Source organism: Phyllobates terribilis, unplaced genomic scaffold (assembly GCF_046119375.1).
Source record: "Phyllobates terribilis strain yellow unplaced genomic scaffold, ASM4611937v1 Scaffold_2__4_contigs__length_985480577, whole genome shotgun sequence".
Classification (NCBI taxonomy): Eukaryota; Metazoa; Chordata; class Amphibia; order Anura; family Dendrobatidae; genus Phyllobates; species Phyllobates terribilis.
Genome location: NW_027362762.1, coordinates 984,438,092 through 984,457,903, shown reverse-complemented (window position 1 = coordinate 984,457,903; position 19,812 = coordinate 984,438,092). Strand labels below are relative to the sequence as shown.

The 19,812-nt window shown below is 48.2% G+C and overlaps 1 protein-coding gene across 1 annotated transcript in view; it reads left to right on the top strand.

Annotated features, from left to right (window-relative positions):
- The window catches only part of SLC37A1 (solute carrier family 37 member 1), a 147,446-nt gene that overhangs the window by 100,470 nt on the left and 27,164 nt on the right, over positions 1 to 19,812 (top strand). Inside the window, exon 19 of the mRNA XM_073668824.1 lies at positions 6,158 to 6,222. Within this exon, the coding sequence (XP_073524925.1) occupies positions 6,158 to 6,222 (65 nt within the window). The remainder of the gene's footprint in view (positions 1 to 6,157; positions 6,223 to 19,812) is intronic.

Here is a 19,812-nt window from a genome sequence, read left to right as displayed (position 1 = left end):
GCCTCCATACAGTCTCTGATCGTTGTATCTCCTGTGACATCACCAGTGTAATGAGGGGACTCCATACAGCCTCTGATCGTTGTGTCTCCTGTGACATCACCAGTGTAATGAGGGGCCTCCATACAGCCTCTGATCGTTGTATCTCCTGTGACATCACCAGTGTAATGAGGGGCCCCCATACAGTCTCTGCTCGTTGTATCTCCTGTGACATCACCAGTGTAATGAGGGGCCTCCATACAGTCTCTGATCGTTGTGTCTTCTGTGACATCACCAGTGTAATGAGGGGCCCCCATACAGTCTCTGATCGTTGTATCTCCTGTGACATCACCAGTGTAATGAGGGGCCTCCATACAGTCTCTGATCGTTGTGTCTCCTGTGACATCACCAGTGTAATAAGGGGCCTCCATACAGTCTCTGATCGTTGTATCTCCTGTGACATCACCAGTGTAATGAGGGGCCTCCATACAGTCTCTTATCGTTGTGTCTCCTGTGACATCTCCAGTGTAATGAGGGGCCTCCATACAGCCTCTGATCGTTGTGTCTCCTGTGACATTAGCAGTGTAATGAGGGGCCCCCATACAGCCTCTGATCGTTGTATCTCCTATGGCATCACCAGTGTAATGAGGGGCCCCCATACAGTCTCTGATCGTTGTGTCTCCTGTGACATCACCAGTGTAATGAGGGGCCCCCATACAGCCTCTGATCGTTGTGTCTCCTGTGACATCACCAGTGTAATGAGGGGCCTCCATACAGTCTCTGATCGTTGTGTCTCCTGTGACATCACCAGTGTAATGAGGGGCCTCCATACAGTCTCTGATCGTTGTGTCTCCTGTGACATCACCAGTGTAATGAGGGCCCCCCCATACACCCTCTGATCGTTGTGTCTCCTGTGACATCACCAGTATAATAAGGGGCTTCCATACAGTCTCTGATCGTTGTGTCTCCTGTGACCTCACCAGTGTAATGAGAGGCCCCCATACAGCCTCTGATCGTTGTGTCTCCTGTGACATCACCAGTGTAATGAGGGCCCCCCATGCAGCCTCTGATCGTTGTGTCTCCTGTGACATCACCAGTGTAATGAGGGGCCCCCATACAGCCTCTGATCGTTGTGTCTCCTGTGACATCACCAGTGTAATGAGGGGCCCCCATACAGTCTCTGATCGTTGTGTCTCCTGTGACATCACCAGTGTAATGAGGGGCCCCCATACAGTCTCTGATCGCTGTGTCTCCTGTGACATCACCAGTGTAATGAGGACCCCCATACAGCCTCTGATCGTTGTGTCTCCTGTGACATCACCAGTGTAATGAGGGGCCCCCATACAGTCTCTAATCGTTGTATCTCCTGTGACATCACCAGTGTAATGAGGGGCCTCCATACAGTCTCTGATCGTTGTGTCTCCTGTGACATCACCAGTGTAATAAGGGGCCTCCATACAGTCTCTGATCGTTGTATCTCCTGTGACATCACCAGTGTAATGAGGGGCCTCCATACAGTCTCTTATCGTTGTGTCTCCTGTGACATCTCCAGTGTAATGAGGGGCCTCCATACAGCCTCTGATCGTTGTGTCTCCTGTGACATCACCAGTGTAATGAGGGGCCTCCATACAGTCTCTGATCGTTGTGTCTCCTGTGACATCACCAGTGTAATGAGGGGCCTTCATACAGCCTCTGATCGTTGTGTCTCCTGTGACATCACCAGTGTAATGAGGGGCCCCCATACAGCCTCTGATCGTTGTATCTCCTATGGCATCACCAGTGTAATGAGGGGCCCCCATACAGTCTCTGATCGTTGTGTCTCCTGTGACATCACCAGTGTAATGAGGGGCCCCCATACAGCCTCTGATCGTTGTGTCTCCTGTGACATCACCAGTGTAATGAGGGGCCTCCATACAGTCTCTGATCGTTGTGTCTCCTGTGACATCACCAGTGTAATGAGGGGCCTCCATACAGTCTCTGATCGTTGTGTCTCCTGTGACATCACCAGTGTAATGAGGGCCCCCCCATACACCCTCTGATCGTTGTGTCTCCTGTGACATCACCAGTATAATAAGGGGCTTCCATACAGTCTCTGATCGTTGTGTCTCCTGTGACCTCACCAGTGTAATGAGAGGCCCCCATACAGCCTCTGATCGTTGTGTCTCCTGTGACATCACCAGTGTAATGAGGGCCCCCCATGCAGCCTCTGATCGTTGTGTCTCCTGTGACATCACCAGTGTAATGAGGGGCCCCCATACAGTCTCTGATCGTTGTGTCTCCTGTGACATCACCAGTGTAATGAGGGGCCCCCATACAGTCTCTGATCGTTGTGTCTCCTGTGACATCACCAGTGTAATGAGGGGCCCCCATACAGTCTCTGATCGCTGTGTCTCCTGTGACATCACCAGTGTAATGAGGACCCCCATACAGCCTCTGATCGTTGTGTCTCCTGTGACATCACCAGTGTAATGAGGGGCCCCCATACAGTCTCTAATCGTTGTGTGTCCTGTGACATCACCAGTGTAATGAGGGGCCTCCATACAGTCTCTAATCGTTGTTTGTCCTGTGACATCACCAGTGTAATGAGGGGCCTCCATACAGCTTCTGATCGTTGTATCTCCTGTGACATCTCCAGTGTAATGAGGGGCCCCCATACAGTCTCTGATCGTTGTGTCTCCTGTGACTCCACCAGTGTAATGAGGGGCCCCCATACAGCCTCTGATCGTTGTATCTCCTGTGACATCACCAGTGTAATGAGGACCCCCATACAGTCTCTGATCGTTGTGTCTCCTGTGACACCACCAGTGTAATGAGGGGCCCCCATACAGTCTCTGATCGTTGTATCTCCTGTGACATCACCAGTGTAATGAGGACCCCCATAAAGCCTCTGATCGTTGTGTCTCCTGTGACATCACCAGTGTAATGAGGGGCCCCCATACAGCCTCTGATCGTTGTATCTCCTGTGACATCACCAGTGTAATGAGGACCCCCATACAGCCTCTGATCGTTGTATCTCCTGTGACATCACCAGTGTAATGAGGGGCCCCCATACAGCCTCTGATCGTTGTGTCTCCTGTGACATCACCAGTGTAATGAGGGACCTCCATACAGTTTCTGATCGTTGGGTCTCCTGTGACATCACCAGTGTAATGAGGGGCCTCCATACAGTCTCTGATCGTTGTGTCTCCTGTGACATCACCAGTGTAATGAGGGGCCTCCATACAGCCTCTGATCGTTGTGTCTCCTGTGACATCACCAGTGTAATGAGGGGCCCCCATACAGCCTCTGATCGTTGTGTCTCCTGTGACATCACCAGTGTAATGAGGGGCCCCCATACAGTCTCTGATCGTTGTGTCTCCTGTGACATCACCAGTGTAATGAGGGGCCTCCATACAGTCTCTGATCGTTGTGTCTCCTGTGACATCACCAGTGTAATGAGGGCCCCCATACAGTCTCTGATCGTTGTGTCTCCTATGACATCACCAGTGTAATGAGGGGCCTCCATACAGTCTCTGATCGTTGTATCTCCTGTGACATCACCAGTGTAATGAGGGGCCCCCATACAGTCTCTGCTCGTTGTATCTCCTGTGACATCACCAGTGTAATGAGGGGCCTCCATACAGTCTCTGATCGTTGTGTCTTCTGTGACATCACCAGTGTAATGAGGGGCCCCCATACAGTCTCTGATCGTTGTATCTCCTGTGACATCACCAGTGTAATGAGGGGCCTCCATACAGTCTCTGATCGTTGTGTCTCCTGTGACATCACCAGTGTAATAAGGGGCCTCCATACAGTCTCTGATCGTTGTATCTCCTGTGACATCACCAGTGTAATGAGGGGCCTCCATACAGTCTCTTATCGTTGTGTCTCCTGTGACATTTCCAGTGTAATGAGGGGCCTCCATACAGCCTCTGATCGTTGTGTCTCCTGTGACATTAGCAGTGTAATGAGGGGCCCCCATACAGCCTCTGATCGTTGTATCTCCTATGGCATCACCAGTGTAATGAGGGGCCCCCATACAGTCTCTGATCGTTGTGTCTCCTGTGACATCACCAGTGTAATGAGGGGCCCCCATACAGCCTCTGATCGTTGTGTCTCCTGTGACATCACCAGTGTAATGAGGGGCCTCCATACAGTCTCTGATCGTTGTGTCTCCTGTGACATCACCAGTGTAATGAGGGGCCTCCATACAGTCTCTGATCGTTGTGTCTCCTGTGACATCACCAGTGTAATGAGGGCCCCCCCATACACCCTCTGATCGTTGTGTCTCCTGTGACATCACCAGTATAATAAGGGGCTTCCATACAGTCTCTGATCGTTGTGTCTCCTGTGACCTCACCAGTGTAATGAGAGGCCCCCATACAGCCTCTGATCGTTGTGTCTCCTGTGACATCACCAGTGTAATGAGGGCCCCCCATGCAGCCTCTGATCGTTGTGTCTCCTGTGACATCACCAGTGTAATGAGGGGCCCCCTTACAGCCTCTGATCGTTGTGTCTCCTGTGACATTACCAGTGTAATGAGGGGCCCCCATACAGTCTCTGATCGTTGTGTCTCCTGTGACATCACCAGTGTAATGAGGGGCCCCCATACAGTCTCTGATCGCTGTGTCTCCTGTGACATCACCAGTGTAATGAGGACCCCCATACAGCCTCTGATCGTTGTGTCTCCTGTGACATCACCAGTGTAATGAGGGGCCTCCATACAGTCTCTGATCGTTGTGTCTCCTGTGACATCACCAGTGTAATAAGGGGCCTCCATACAGTCTCTGATCGTTGTATCTCCTGTGACATCACCAGTGTAATGAGGGGCCTCCATACAGTCTCTTATCGTTGTGTCTCCTGTGACATCTCCAGTGTAATGAGGGGCCTCCATACAGCCTCTGATCGTTGTGTCTCCTGTGACATCACCAGTGTAATGAGGGGCCTCCATACAGTCTCTGATCGTTGTGTCTCCTGTGACATCACCAGTGTAATGAGGGGCCTTCATACAGCCTCTGATCGTTGTGTCTCCTGTGACATCACCAGTGTAATGAGGGGCCCCCATACAGCCTCTGATCGTTGTATCTCCTATGGCATCACCAGTGTAATGAGGGGCCCCCATACAGTCTCTGATCGTTGTGTCTCCTGTGACATCACCAGTGTAATGAGGGGCCCCCATACAGCCTCTGATCGTTGTGTCTCCTGTGACATCACCAGTGTAATGAGGGGCCTCCATACAGTCTCTGATCGTTGTGTCTCCTGTGACATCACCAGTGTAATGAGGGGCCTCCATACAGTCTCTGATCGTTGTGTCTCCTGTGACATCACCAGTGTAATGAGGGCCCCCCCATACACCCTCTGATCGTTGTGTCTCCTGTGACATCACCAGTATAATAAGGGGCTTCCATACAGTCTCTGATCGTTGTGTCTCCTGTGACCTCACCAGTGTAATGAGAGGCCCCCATACAGCCTCTGATCGTTGTGTCTCCTGTGACATCACCAGTGTAATGAGGGCCCCCCATGCAGCCTCTGATCGTTGTGTCTCCTGTGACATCACCAGTGTAATGAGGGGCCCCCATACAGTCTCTGATCGTTGTGTCTCCTGTGACATCACCAGTGTAATGAGGGGCCCCCATACAGTCTCTGATCGTTGTGTCTCCTGTGACATCACCAGTGTAATGAGGGGCCCCCATACAGTTTCTGATCGTTGGGTCTCCTGTGACATCACCAGTGTAATGAGGGGCCTCCATACAGTCTCTGATCGTTGTGTCTCCTGTGACATCACCAGTGTAATGAGGGGCCTCCATACAGCCTCTGATCGTTGTGTCTCCTGTGACATCACCAGTGTAATGAGGGGCCCCCATACAGCCTCTGATCGTTGTGTCTCCTGTGACATCACCAGTGTAATGAGGGGCCCCCATACAGTCTCTGATCGTTGTGTCTCCTATGACATCACCAGTGTAATGAGGGGCCTCCATACAGCCTCTGATCGTTGTATCTCCTGTGACATCACCAGTGTAATGAGGGGCCCCCATACAGTCTCTGATCGTTGTGTCTCCTGTGACATCACCAGTGTAATGAGGGGCCCCCATACAGTCTCTGATCGTTGTATCTCCTGTGACATCACCAGTGTAATGAGGGGCCTCCATACAGCCTCTGATCGTTGTCTCACTCATTCTTCTTTTGTTTTGTTTTTCCTCAGTTTTTATTGCGTCTCATCAAGAAAGAACTGAAATGTTCCCGGCAGCCAATAGTGGAACAGACAGAGTGAGTGACCCCTGCATTACTGAAGCCTAAGCCCCCACCAGCAGAGACCCTCAGTACGGCCGAATGTCCCCTTATTTCACCATTCTTACACACTTCACGTCATCCTCTTTCTCTTCATGTTGGTTCAGTAGAAGCTTTAGGTAATATAGAGTCCCGGATCTCGCATACATTGAAGTTCATATAATGCAGATATGGAAATCCAAATAATAATGGAGCAGAGTTATATGAATACATTTTATATAGGAGAACACACGGGAAGTTACATCAACACATGGAAAAACACACAGAAAATATATCGATTATACATAGGACTAGGTATTTAGTAATAATCCCATTCACTATATCAAAAAAATAACCCAAACAAGAAATAATTATTATTTATTATTATAGCACCAATTATTCCATGGCGCTTTACATGTGATAAAGGGGTCCGCGACTTGCCCAGGAAGAGCGAGGACCCTGCCTGCGAGCGCTCACAATCTACAGGGGATGGGTGTGGATACAGTAGGTGAGGGCAAAGCTGGTCATGTAGAGGCATGGTAAAGCGAGAACCCTGCCGCGAGGGCTCACAATCTACAAGGGATGGGTGAGGATACAGTAGGTGAGGGTAGAGCTGGTCGTGCAGTGGCATGGTGGAGCGAGAACCCTGCCGCGAGGGCTCACAATCTACAAGGGATGGGTGAGGATACAGTAGGTGAGGGCAGAGCTGGTCATGCAGTGGTATGGTGGAGCGAGGACCCTGCCCGCGAGGGCTCACAATCTACAAGGGATGGGTGTGGATACAGTAGATGGGGGTAGAGCTTGTCATGCAGTGGTATGGTGGAGAGAGGACCCTGCCCGCGAGGGCTCACAGTCTACAAGGGATGGGTGAGGATACAGTAGGTGAGGGCAGAGCTGGTCATCCAGCGGTATGGTGGAGAGAGGACCCTGCCCGCGAGGGCTCACAATCTACAGGGGATGGGTGAGGATACAGTAGGTGAGGGGAGAGCTGGTCGTACAGCGGTATGGTGGAGCGAGGACCCTGCCCGCGAGGGCTCACAATCTACAAGGGAAGGGTGAGGATAAAGTAGATGGGGGTAGAGCTGGTCATGCAGCGGTATGGTAGAGCGAGGACCCTGCCCGCGAGGGCTCACAGTCTACAAGGGATGGGTGAGGATACAGTAGGTCGGGGTAGAGCTGATCGTGCAGCAGTATGGTGGAGCGAGGGTTACTGCAGGTTGTAGGCTTGTCGGAAGAGGTGGGTCTTCAGGTTCCTTTTGAAGGTTTCCACTGTAGGCGAGAGTCTGATATGTTGGGGTAGAGAGTTCCAGAGAAGGGGGTAATCACGGGAGAAATCTTGTATGCGATTGTGGGAAGAGAAGATAAGAGGGGAGTAGAGAAGGAGATCTTGTGAGGTTCGGAGGTTGTGTGCAGGTATGTACTGGGAGACTAGGTCAGAGATGTAGAAGACGAAGAATTTGGCACTCAAGATGACTCAATAAATTTTGAGAATTTAATAGTAGAAAAAGTAGTACAAAAGAAATGTTTCGGTCATGTAGGACCTTTCTCAGTGTACTAAAACCAAAATAATATGTAAATGAACATAATCGGTGAAAATACAAGAAAATATGCAAAACTGTCCATAATACATAAATTTAAAAAAGAGGGGGAGGGAGAATAGAGGAATCAAGGGCATCGGTGTCATGATCAGAGAATGAGGGTGAAGGGATCATGAAAAAAGAACATACCAGAAATTCTGGTAGTGGACATGAATGAGAGGTGCAGTGTCCAGCTACTATATAACCTGTGGATGATAAAAGATGATAAAAGATCATCCTCTGATCATGATGCTGATGCCTTGATTCCTCTATCCCCCTATTCTGCCACCGATGTACGTGGGGTGAGATGTGTCTGAGGGATTTCTGTATAAGCGATGGCGGACAGCGTTACTCACTAACCTGTGCTTCTATTCCTTATGAACTGCACGTGATTAGTCCGGAAGGATGATGCAGTAATGAATTCAACAGGTTTTATTCACAGCACCTTGATGAGATGAGGTGAGATGACAAGGAAGGTGAGGGGATGACGATGAGGTAGAAGTGAGGTGACATTAGAAGCACGGGATTACAGCTAGCGAGAGAATCCTTTCTCCAGTCCTGTAGCATGTGTGGTCAAGATGGCACTGAACAAGAAGAAGACGTGAGGAAAAGATAGGAGGAGTTGCAGACAGGAAGGATAGTGGATAACACAGTAATAATACATAACCAACATATTATAACAACGGCCAGTAGATGGCAACAAAGTACAACAAATAATGTTAACATACTAAAGCTATAACATTAGCTAAATGTTCCTGTAATGGCTGAAAGTCTTTACAAACAATTAGCTAACAGCATACTCCCCATCTGAAATCCCTGGATTTCACTATGTTAACAGTCTTGAGGTGGATGCATGCAATGCAACAATAACATTAACATAAACGAGGTAGACGAATCTCTATAACAAGTTCCTGAAGTAATCCAAAGGATAACCCATCTTCGGATTGGAGAAGCCGCACCAGGCCAAACTGTCTCCAACCGAATTGTAATTCAAAGGTTACAGTTCCTGGTTGCAATCAGAAGAGCATCTTAAGTAGTCTGAAAGTTCCTTGAAAGCTCCATCTGGTTGAATGAATAGTTGTTAATTCTCAACCGACATGAGTAAGATAACCTCTGATATAGGCCTAATAAAAGATTTGGGGTCACCTTGCTTCGTAACTATCATTTCCACTTTGCGCACCTTGCCATCTTCACTTGGAAAGGTTTTTGATGTAAGTCTCATAGGCCATGCGTTTCTTTCGACCTTCTGGTCTTTCATGAGGCAAGATCTCCTACTTGTAAGCTAGGTTTAACTTGTTGCCATTTTCTTTGTCTTTGAAGAAGAGTAAGGTGCTCCCTCTTCCAACTACTCCAGAAACAGTTAGCCAAATGTTGTACGTTTCCAACGTCTCTGGTATTTGTTACCGGCCACAGCATCTTCACGTGGGCTAAGAACGGTTCAAAGTGTCTGAGTGAGGAGAGTTGCTGGTGTAAGAATAGCTGGAGATTCTGAATCCATACATATGGGAACAAGAGGTCTTGAATTTACAATAGCAGACACTTCTGCTAAGAAAGTGGTTAAGGTCTCGTGAGTGAGTCTCGAGAGGTTTGAGTACATCAACATAGACCTTGAGTATCCGATGAGTGATGTCTATCATTCTTTCCCATGATCCACCCCCATATGGGAAGCGTGAGGAGGGATGAAGACCCACGAACAACCATTATTTGCCAAGAAATCATGGACCGGTGTTGAATTCAATTGTAGCTCTCGACAGGCATCTACAAAGTTTGCTCCACAATCAGACCTTATTTGCTTTACTGGTTCTCGTATGGCGAGGAATCGTCTTAAGTCATTGATGAAACTGGATGAATCCATGGATTCTATTACTTCTGTGAGTATTGCTCGTACACTCATGCATGTGGACAACACTGCCCAACGTTTACTCTCTGCATGTCCGCCTCTGGTCCTACGTGCAGTGACTTCCCACTGTCCAAAAACGTCCAAATCAACATAGGACAAGCACAGAGCCACCATTTAGCCATCCGCAGGCACCGCAGGCAAATAAGACATCTGTTGTTGTTGCAGTTTTCCTCTTGTCTTGCGACACTGAACACAAAGATGAATTAAATGGGAAACCTGTCTCTCTGCTCCCACAGTCCAGAGGCCTGCAGCTCTTAAGGCGCCTTCAGTGAAGTATCTGCCTCGATGTTTGACCTTTTCATGGTAATGTCATATTAGTAGAGTGGTGATATGGTGACGGCCAGGAATGATTAGAGGATTCTTTTATGCCTCCTCCAACTTGGCTTTGTTTAAATGACCACCGACTCTCTGTAAACCCTAATTGTCAATTACTGGATTTAAATTGACAATGGGGCTGTTTTTAGGAATGACTTGCCTTTTACGTATACATTCTAGCTCCTTGTGAAAAACATTCTGCTGCACATTACGTATCACAAACAGTTCACTCAGAGCAATGTCTTCTGCAGAGAGAGGCTTATGACAGATGTGCCAACTGCAACAATCAGCGTTACTGTCCTTATTGCGATAGCATTGTACAATGTGGACTAACCTTGCAATAGCACGAACAAGCCTTGTCCATCTGGAGAAGCGATCAAATCGCCGACAGTCCAAGCCCACTTTCTCCTTGGATTTGGTGATGAGGGTGCTGACATCAGGACGAATCTTTGGGTCAATGTCTGGATCCTGAAGGCTAAAACTGTCTTCAACAGCAATCTCTTCAAACTGGCTGAGAAGGAACTCCGGGCCTTGTGTCAGATTGAGCAGATCTATGGCTTCTTTCCCCGTGGGCAGGGATTTGAGACTGTCGTCCACGTAGAAGTCCTTTTCAGTAAACTGTTATGTGTCCTTCCCAAACTCTAATTCGCCATCTGAGGCAGTCCTACGTCGGCCGTACGTAGCGACTGCAGGAGAACGACTGTTTCCGAACACGTGCACCTTCATGCGGTATTCAACATTTCCTTGCTGGTGTCGTTGTCTCGGTGCCATAGAAAACGGAGATAGTTTCTGTGATCTTGTCGCACGATGAAACAATGGAACATTTGTTCAATGTCAGTAAAATGGCAACTGGTTCTTTCCTGAATCTCATGAGCACTCCCACCAGGTTATTAGTCAGGTTGGGACCAGTGAGGAGAACGTCGTTCAGAGATACACCATCATGTTTTGCGCTTGAATTGAACACCAACCTGATTTGTTTAGGCTTTCTTGGATGATATACTCCAAAGGAAGGTAGATACCAGCATTCTTCATTGGCTTGCAAGGGTGGAGCTGGCTCTGCGTGGTCATTGCGAAATATGTTGTCCATTAGGCTGAGTTCACACGATGCGGTTTTAATGCGTTTCTGCTGTGTTTTTTTCGCCGCGGAAATCCATTAAAACCACTTGGTAAGAGGTCTGCCATGTAGAGCAATGATACACTGTGATACCGTGGAAGCTAAGCATTAGCTGATCACCTGATGGTCGCATAACCATCAGAGGATTGCTGCCGGCACTGATCACCTGATGGTCATGCGACCATCAGCTGATCAGTGATGTCACCGCAGGTCCTGGAAGTACACTGCAGGGTGCAAGCCCGCGCCCTACAATGTACAGTGAAACGCAGCCAATCCGCATGTATAGATATTATACATGAGGGTTTGCTGTGATTCAATGCAAGTCAATGGGCGCAATTTCGCCACAAAATAGTGCCTGAATTGGTTGTGCTGCGGTTTTTGCCGCAATGATAATCCGCAGCGGAAATTTGGTATCATTGGTATACAGTCATGGCCAAAAGTATTGAGAATGAGACAAATAGTAATTTTTCCAAAGTTTACTGCTTCATTTTTTGTAATGGCAATTTGCATATACTCCTGAATGTCAAAGAGTGATCAGCTTAACAGCAATTACTGTACTTGCAAAGTCAATATTTGCCCAGAAAATGAACTTTAACCCCCAAAACACATTTCAACATCATTGCAGTCCTGCCTTAAAAGGAGCAGCTAACATCATTTTAGTGATTGATCCATTAACACAGGTGTGGGTGTTGATGAGGACAGGGCTGGCGATCAATCAGTCATGATTAAGTAAGAATGACATCACTGGACACTTTAAAAGGAGGCTGGTTCTTGGTATCATTGTTTCTCTTCAGTTAACCATGGTTATCTCTAAAGAAACACGTGCTGCCATCATTGCACTGCACAAAAATGGCCTAACAGGGAAGAGTATCGCAGCTACAAAGATTGCACCTCAGTCAACAATCTATCGCATCATCAAGAACTTCAAGGAGAGAGCTTCCATTGTTGTCAAAAAGGCTCCAGGGCGCCCAAGAAAGACCAGCAAGCGCCAGGACCGTATCTTAAAACTGTTTCAGCTGCGGGATCGGACTACCAGCAGTGCCGAGCTTGCTCAGGAATGGCAGCAGGCTGGTGTGAGTGCTTCTGCACGCACTGTGAGGCGGAGACTCTTTGAGCAAGGGCTGGTTTCAAGGAGGGCAGCAAAGAAGCCACTTCTCTCCAGAAAAAACATCAGGGACCGACTGATATTCTGCAAAAGGTACAGGGAGTGGACTGCTGAGGACTGGGGCAAAGTCATTTTCTCTGATGAATCCCCTTTTCGATTGTTTGGGACATCTGGAAAACAGCTTATTCGGAGAAGAAGAGGTGAGCGCTACCACCAGTCTTGTCTCATGCCAACTGTAAAGCATCCTGAAACCATTCATGTGTGGGGTTGCTTCTCAGCCAAGGGAATCGGCTCACTCGCAGTCTTGCCTAAAAACACATCCATGAATAAAGAATGGTACCAGAATGTCCTCCAAGAGCAACTTCTCCCAACCGTCCAAGAGCAGTCTGGCGCCCAAAAATGCCTTTTCCAGCATGATGGAGCACCTTGCCATAAAGCAGAGGTGATAACTAAATGGCTCATGGAACAAAACATAGACATTTTGGGTCCATGGCCTGGAAACTCCCCAGATCTTAATCCCATTGAGAACTTGTGGTCAATCATCAAGAGACGGGTGGACAAACAAAACCCAACAAATTCTGGCAAAATGCAAGCTTTGATTATGCAAGAATGGACTGCTATCAGTCAGGATTTGGTCCAAAAGTTGATTGAGAGCATGCCAGGGAGAATTACAGAGGTCTTGAAGAAGAAGGGGCAACACTGCAAATATTGACTTGCTGCATTAACTCATTCTAACTGTCAATATAACCTATTGGTACTCATAATATGGTTGCAATTATATTTCTGTATGTGATATAAACATCAGACAAACACTAATAAAAACCAGAGGCCAGCAGATCATGTGAAAATATAATTTTGGTGTCATTCTCAAAACTTTTGGCCATGACTGTACATGGCAGACATCTTACCAAGTAATTTTAATGTGTTTTCGCGGTGGAATGACCGCCACGGAAACGCATTAAAACCACATCGTGTGCACTCAGCCTAACTCTCTACGTTTGGTGATATTGTTAGCGTTCCTTGTAGAAGATGACGATGAAGCTGGTGGAGTAGGTTCAATGAAGTCGAGCCTGGTATCATTCTTCTTCCGAGCTTGATCACTGACGAACCTGGAAAAATATTAAAAGGGAGGAAAGGACACATTATGCTGTCTTTTTTATACCATGAGCCGTGGTCTGCCCATTTATCCTGCATGCTGTGTGGCAACTTGGTCACTACTGGAGTTACGCCATGAGCAGTATCAAGGTAACTCAGTCCTGAAAGACGTGGGTCTAATTTTGCCAATTCTATTTCCTTTAGCAGGTCGCTCAGATCTTGAAGTTTTCGATTGTCCTTGTTAGTCATCTTTGGGAAAGTTTGCAGTTTCTTAAATAAGGTAGACTCTATGGCTTCTGAGCTGCGGTAGGTTTGCTCCAGTCTCTCCCATGCTGCAATAAGACCTGCATCTGAATAGTCCACATGAACTGCCCTTGTTGTCTAGATGCGCTCCGCTGATTCAGGGCCTAACCAGTTAACAAGCAAATCTAGTTGTTCCTTGCCAGTGAGGTTAAGGTCTTGGATTACTGCTTGAAAGGTCAACTTCCAGGCTCTATAATTCTCGGCACAATTATCAAACTTTGAGACTGATGTTTATTAACTCCTTGCAAATCATGTATCTGGCAAAGTCAGACATGTCCGATCTCCTGGTCATAGTTGCAGGATTAACTTGTGGTATCCCTGGGGAATGTAAGTTCTCTGGTTTATATGACTGAGACGGATCAGGACTGAATGATGCGGCATGAGGGTTAAGTTGTGGTTTAGTCCCTATAGGGTCTGCTGGCTGCGGCCTAAATTGTGGATCAGTGCTGGAAATTACCAGTCTCGACCATCCTTCTCGACGACCTTTTTGAGCATTGCTTTCAGAGTCTTATTACAGCACTCCACCAGACCATCGGTCTGCGGATGGTAAATGGAGGTTCACATCTGGGTAATTCGAAGCACTTTACACAGCTCCTTCATCACCTTGCTCATGAATGGGGGTTCCTTGGTCCGTCAGGATTTCCTTTGTTTGGCCAGTCCTGGCAAAGATGTGGACAAGTTCCCGAGGGTACCGCTTCAGGGTTCCGGGTCGCATAGTCCATGATGACCAAGATATATCGGTGGCCCCGGGCCGATTTAACTAAGGGGCCCACGAGGTCCATGGCAGTCCTCTCAAACGGAACTTCTATCACAGGTAGGGGAACTAAGGGGCTACGGAAGTGGGAGGTGGGCGCGGTTATCTGACAGGTGGGGCAGGACCTACAATAGTTTAAGATCTCCCGGTAACATCCTGGCCAATAAAACCTCCTCCCTATTCTCTCCTGAGTTTTTTTCCCACCCCTAGGTGTCCCCCCAGGATATGTGTGTGTGCCATATCCAGTACCCTCCGTTGGTATTGTCCCGGCACTAACGGTTGTTCCACTTTCTCATCGCCCCTTAGTTTAGCCACCCGATATAGCAACTCCACCTGAACTGCAAAGTGGGGGAACCTGGTATCGGCCCCCGGCTCTTGGGCAACCCCATTACATACAGTAACCTGGTCTAACGCCCCCTTTAAAGTCAGGTCCCGAACTTGCGCAGTCCCAAAGTTTTCCCCAGACACATCTAACTCAGGGAGATCGGCCTCCTCGGTCACCATCTTGGCCTCATCACCGGCAAGGACGCACAGTGGGAACTCATCCACTTGAGACTTCGTCAGGGGTTCTTCTCCAGAGACCTGGCTTTTCTCCATGCTACTTAGTCCGGTTCCCTTCACCCACAAGTCCCAAAATGAAGAAAAATCACGGCCCAGTATGACGGGATGTATCAGGTCCTTAATCACCCCAACCTCGTGGGACTGGGCACCACAGTCTGTTCCCACTGTCACTCCAGCCATCGGATAGTTCTTGGCGTCGCCATGGATGCACCGAATGCCTACAGTTTTGGAAGGGATCATCTGGTGGGCAAGAGTAGCTCTGATTAATGTCACCAGGCTCCCAGAGTCCAACAGTCCAAGCACCTTTACTCCATTAAAGGTGGGGTCGACAGTCCACACTGCAGGCTGGATAAGCATAATAGGAACCCCGTCTTCCTAGGCTGCAGTCCATGGCCTCAGGGGACATATGACACCGGACGGCTACGTGTCCAGGGTTGTGACACCGCCAACAGACTATATCTTTAACAGTTCTTGTGGCACCTTCAGTGGGAGTGAGACGCCCCCCATTGGTGGCTCTAGACCCTTTCTGTGGTGAACCCGCCCCCTTTTGGGTATCCCAGTACAGAGAAATTACTATATCCAGTTTCCCGAGGGATTTCTCGACAACCTGATACCTTTCTACCAGGCCGATTAAGTCATTTGCGTTCTGGGGATCGCCCCGGGCAACCCAAGTCTGTACCGACTTAGGAAGGGAGTGTGCAAATCTTATCAATCACCACCCGCTCAACCATCTGGACCGGAGTGGCAGACTCTGGCTGCAACCGCTTCTGAACGAGATGCAGTAGATCAAACATCTGTGAGCGAGGGGGTTTGTCGCTGGCAGACGCCCAGTGGTGGACTTGTTGGGCTCTCACCGCCATATTCACACCCTGGCATGCTAGGATCTCTGTCTTTAGCTTGGCGTATTCCTTGGCATCCTGCAGTGCTAAGTCGTAATATGCCTTTTGGGTTTGACCCGACAAATAAGACTGTCAGAAAGGCTTCTACATCAACCCCGGGGGTCATCTTCTGCATGGCCCGTCTTACCGCCTTCTTGACATGGGAGTCATCAGTCGACCCTGGGGGGGGGTGGGGCGGTTGCTCTGCCCTGGATGGCGTCCGCCAGAAGCAGTATCTGCTGTTGCTGCTCCTGCTGGTGCTTTTGTTGCTCCTGCGACTTTTGCTGCAACTGAATCAGTTGCAGCAACAGTTTGGTTGTCTCCTGGTGCTGCTGCTGGCTCTGCAAGTGCTGCTGGTGCATTTATTGTTGGCTCTGCACCAGGTGCTTAATGAGCTTCTCCATGCTGCCGGACAACTCTGGCTGGCTGGCAGCCTTCACCCAGGACATCCACCGGTCTCTGTGGCAGACGTGTTCCTGGAATCTTGCCAGCACTCTTACACCAACTGTGGTAGGACGACTCGCTCTGCCACTTCCGGAAGTAGACTCAGGAACCCAGGTTTTCTTTGCAGGCTTTATTAGGAGCATAAAGCTCTGCACTCCAGCAAGTAAATACAGCCTTACTTGGCAAAACAACAAAACAAAAGATAAACTATAGCACAGTCCATATATGTGTGTGTGGGTCGTTCACACTGGTTACGTCCAGCTTTCAGCTCCCTCCTGAGCTATGGCTGTCCAGTCTGGAGACCTTGCCTCTCCAAACACAACTCAAAGAAAAAAAAAAACAGGACTGAACATTTAAACGTTGCTCAGCCACACCCTGAGGTGGAGGTATGGGGAATGACTTCCCTCCCATCTCTATGTCATTCCCCTAAAACCACGCCCTTTAAGTGAGTTAACCCACTAGCAAATAACATGCTGGCAGAAAGTCCATTGGTTTCAGTTCACACAGGCTAGCAACCTGCGTGACACATACCTCCCCTCATATACCATACCAGTAACTGTCACAGCGGTTAAATCTGCTGCGTCATTGTTAGCGCGTGGAATAGCTGCTAAATAGCGGTCAACTCTGCCCCATAAATGATCTAGGTTATCATGGAGCTCATCTCTGGTTGTCTCCAGGTTCTCTCTGACCCTTTGTGTCAGCTTGGTGTGGACTCTGCTCCTGGAGCATCTGTGGTGTCAGGAAAATGATGTGCTTCTCCCACAGAGGGATCCACGGTGCTTTTTGTGGTCATGCTTTAGCTAAGATGGTGGACGGTCATAGACTTGCTAGCAGACAATGCATATGCACACAGACACTGTAGACTTAGGTCTCTCCTTATTATTCTGCCACCGATGTACGTGGGGTGAGATGTGTCTGAGGGATTTCTGTATAAGCGATGGCGGACAGCGTTACTCACTAACCTGTGCTTCTATTCCTTATGAACTGCACGTGATTAGTCCGGAAGGATGATGCAGTAATGAATTCAACAGGTTTTATTCACAGCACCTTGATGAGATGAGGTGAGATGACAAGGAAGGTGAGGGGATGACGATGAGGTAGAAGTGAGGTGACATTAGAAGCACGGGATTACAGCTAGCGAGAGAATCCTTTCTCCAGTCCTGTAGCATGTGTTGTCAAGATGGCACTGAACAAGAAGAAGAAGTGAGGAAAAGATAGGAGGAGTTGCAGACAGGAAGGATAGTGGATAACACAGTAATAATACATAACCAACATATTATAACAACGGCCAGTAGATGGCAACAAAGTACAACAAATAATGTTAACTTACTAAAGCTATAACATTAGCTAAATGTTCCTGTAATGGCTGAAAGTCTTCACAAACAATTAGCTAACAGCATACTCCCTTTCCCTTCTTTTTTTTAGTTTGTGTATTATGAACAGTTTTGCATATTTTCTTGTGTTTTCATCGATTATGTTGATTAATATATTATTTTGCTATGTTTTAGTACACTGAGGAAGGCCCTACATGACTGAAACGTTTGTTTTGTACTACTTTTTCTACTATTAAATTCTCAAGTCATCTTGTGTGCCAAGTTCTTCATCTTATTGCTGTGGGATTGGACCCTTCTTGTGCACCGATCTGCCACAGGAGTGTGGTGACCTACCATATTTAGGTCACAGATGTATGGAGGAGACAGGTTGTGGATGGCTTTGTATGCCAGGGTTAGGGTTTTGAACTGCAGTCTCTGGGCAATGGAAAGCCAGTGAAGGGATTGACAGAGAGGAGAGGCCGGGGAATAGCGGGGGGACAGGTGGATTAGTCGGGCAGCAGAGTTCAGGATGGATTGGAGGGGTGCGAGAGTGTTAGAGGGGAGGCCACAGAGCAGGAGGTTGCAGTAGTCGAGGCGGGAGATGATGAGGGCGTGCTCTAGTGTTTTTGCAGATTCATGGTTGAGGAATGTGCGGATCCGGGAGATATTTTTGAGTTGGAGTCGGCAGGAAGTGGAAAGGGCTTGGATATGTGGTTTAGAATCAAGAGTTACCCCGAGGCAGCGAGCTTGTGGGACTGGTGAGAGTGGACAGCCATTAACTTTGATGGATAGGTCAGATGGGGGGGTTGAGTGAGATCATGGAAAGATGATGATGAATTCTGTTTTATCCATGTTGAGTTTTAGAAATCTAGCAGAGAAAAAGGATGAAATAGCGGACAGACATTGTGGGATTCTGGTTAGTAGGGAGGAGATATCGGGCCCAGAGAGGTAGATCTGTGTGTCATCAACATAGAGATGATACTGAAAGCCGTGAGACTCTATGAGCTGTCCCAGGCCTAAGGTGTAGATGGAGAAGAGCAGGGGTCCTAGAACTGAACCTTGGGGTCACCAACAGATAGGGGGCGAGATGAGGAGGTGGTGTGTGATTGGTAGACACTGAATGTCCGGTCTGTTATGTATGAGGAGATCCAGGATAGGGCCAAGTCTGTGATGCCGAGAGATGAGAGAGTCTGTAGGGAATGGTCCACTGTGTCGAAGGCAGATGACAGGTCCAGGAGGAGGAGGACAGGTCCAGGAGGAGGAGGACAGAATAGTGACGCTTGGATTTGGTGGTTAGTAGGTCGTTGGTGACTTTAGTCAGGGCAGTTTCAGTAGAATGATGCAGTCGTAAGCCAGATTGTAAGAGGTCAAAGAGGAAGCAGGAGGAGAGGTGGGAGGACAGTTCAAAATGGACGTATTGTTCCAGCAGTTTTGATACTATTAGGCTGTATGCCCACGTAGCGTTTTACAAGCGTTTATGCTGTTGAATTTCCACAGCATAAACGCTTGGGAAACGCTTGGTAATCCGCCCCCCATGGTCCCCAATGTCAAGCCGCACTGTCAATGCCCATGTTGCGGATTTTTCCGCAGCGTTTATTCTGCCCTCAAAAATCCGCAGCATGTTCATTAATTTTGCGGACACGCAGCGTAATTGCCGCCATTGACTTGCATTGAAACGCTTAATATCCGTGTCACTACATCTGCACACACGGATATTATGCGTTTCTATGTGCGGATGGTACCCAGGTCTGGAGAAGAAGAGACTCTCATCCAGACCCAGGTACCATAGAAACTGTATAAAAAAGAATTTAAAATAAAAAATAAAGTTTATACTCACCTTCCGATGTCTTCCCGGTGTTTTGTCTGCTCCGTCCAGTTTCTTGCAATGTTCGCGTTGATGTGAAGGACCTGCTATGACGTCGCTGAGTCATGTGACCCATCACATGGCTCAATGACGTCACCGCAGGTCCTTCACACCACCGCAAGCCGCCCAACATACCGGACGGAGCAGACAAAACACCGGGAGGACATCGGAAGGTGAGTATAAACTTTTTTTTTTACCATTCTTATTCTTTTTTTTAACTAACTTGGTCACACTATATATGCCGGTTGCCAGTTGCATGGATTTATATAGTGTGAACAAGTTGTCAAGCACTTTTCCAAGTGACGCTATAATCGCTTGGAAAGCGCTTGATAACCCGCATGCAGAAATGCACGTGAAGAACGCTTGA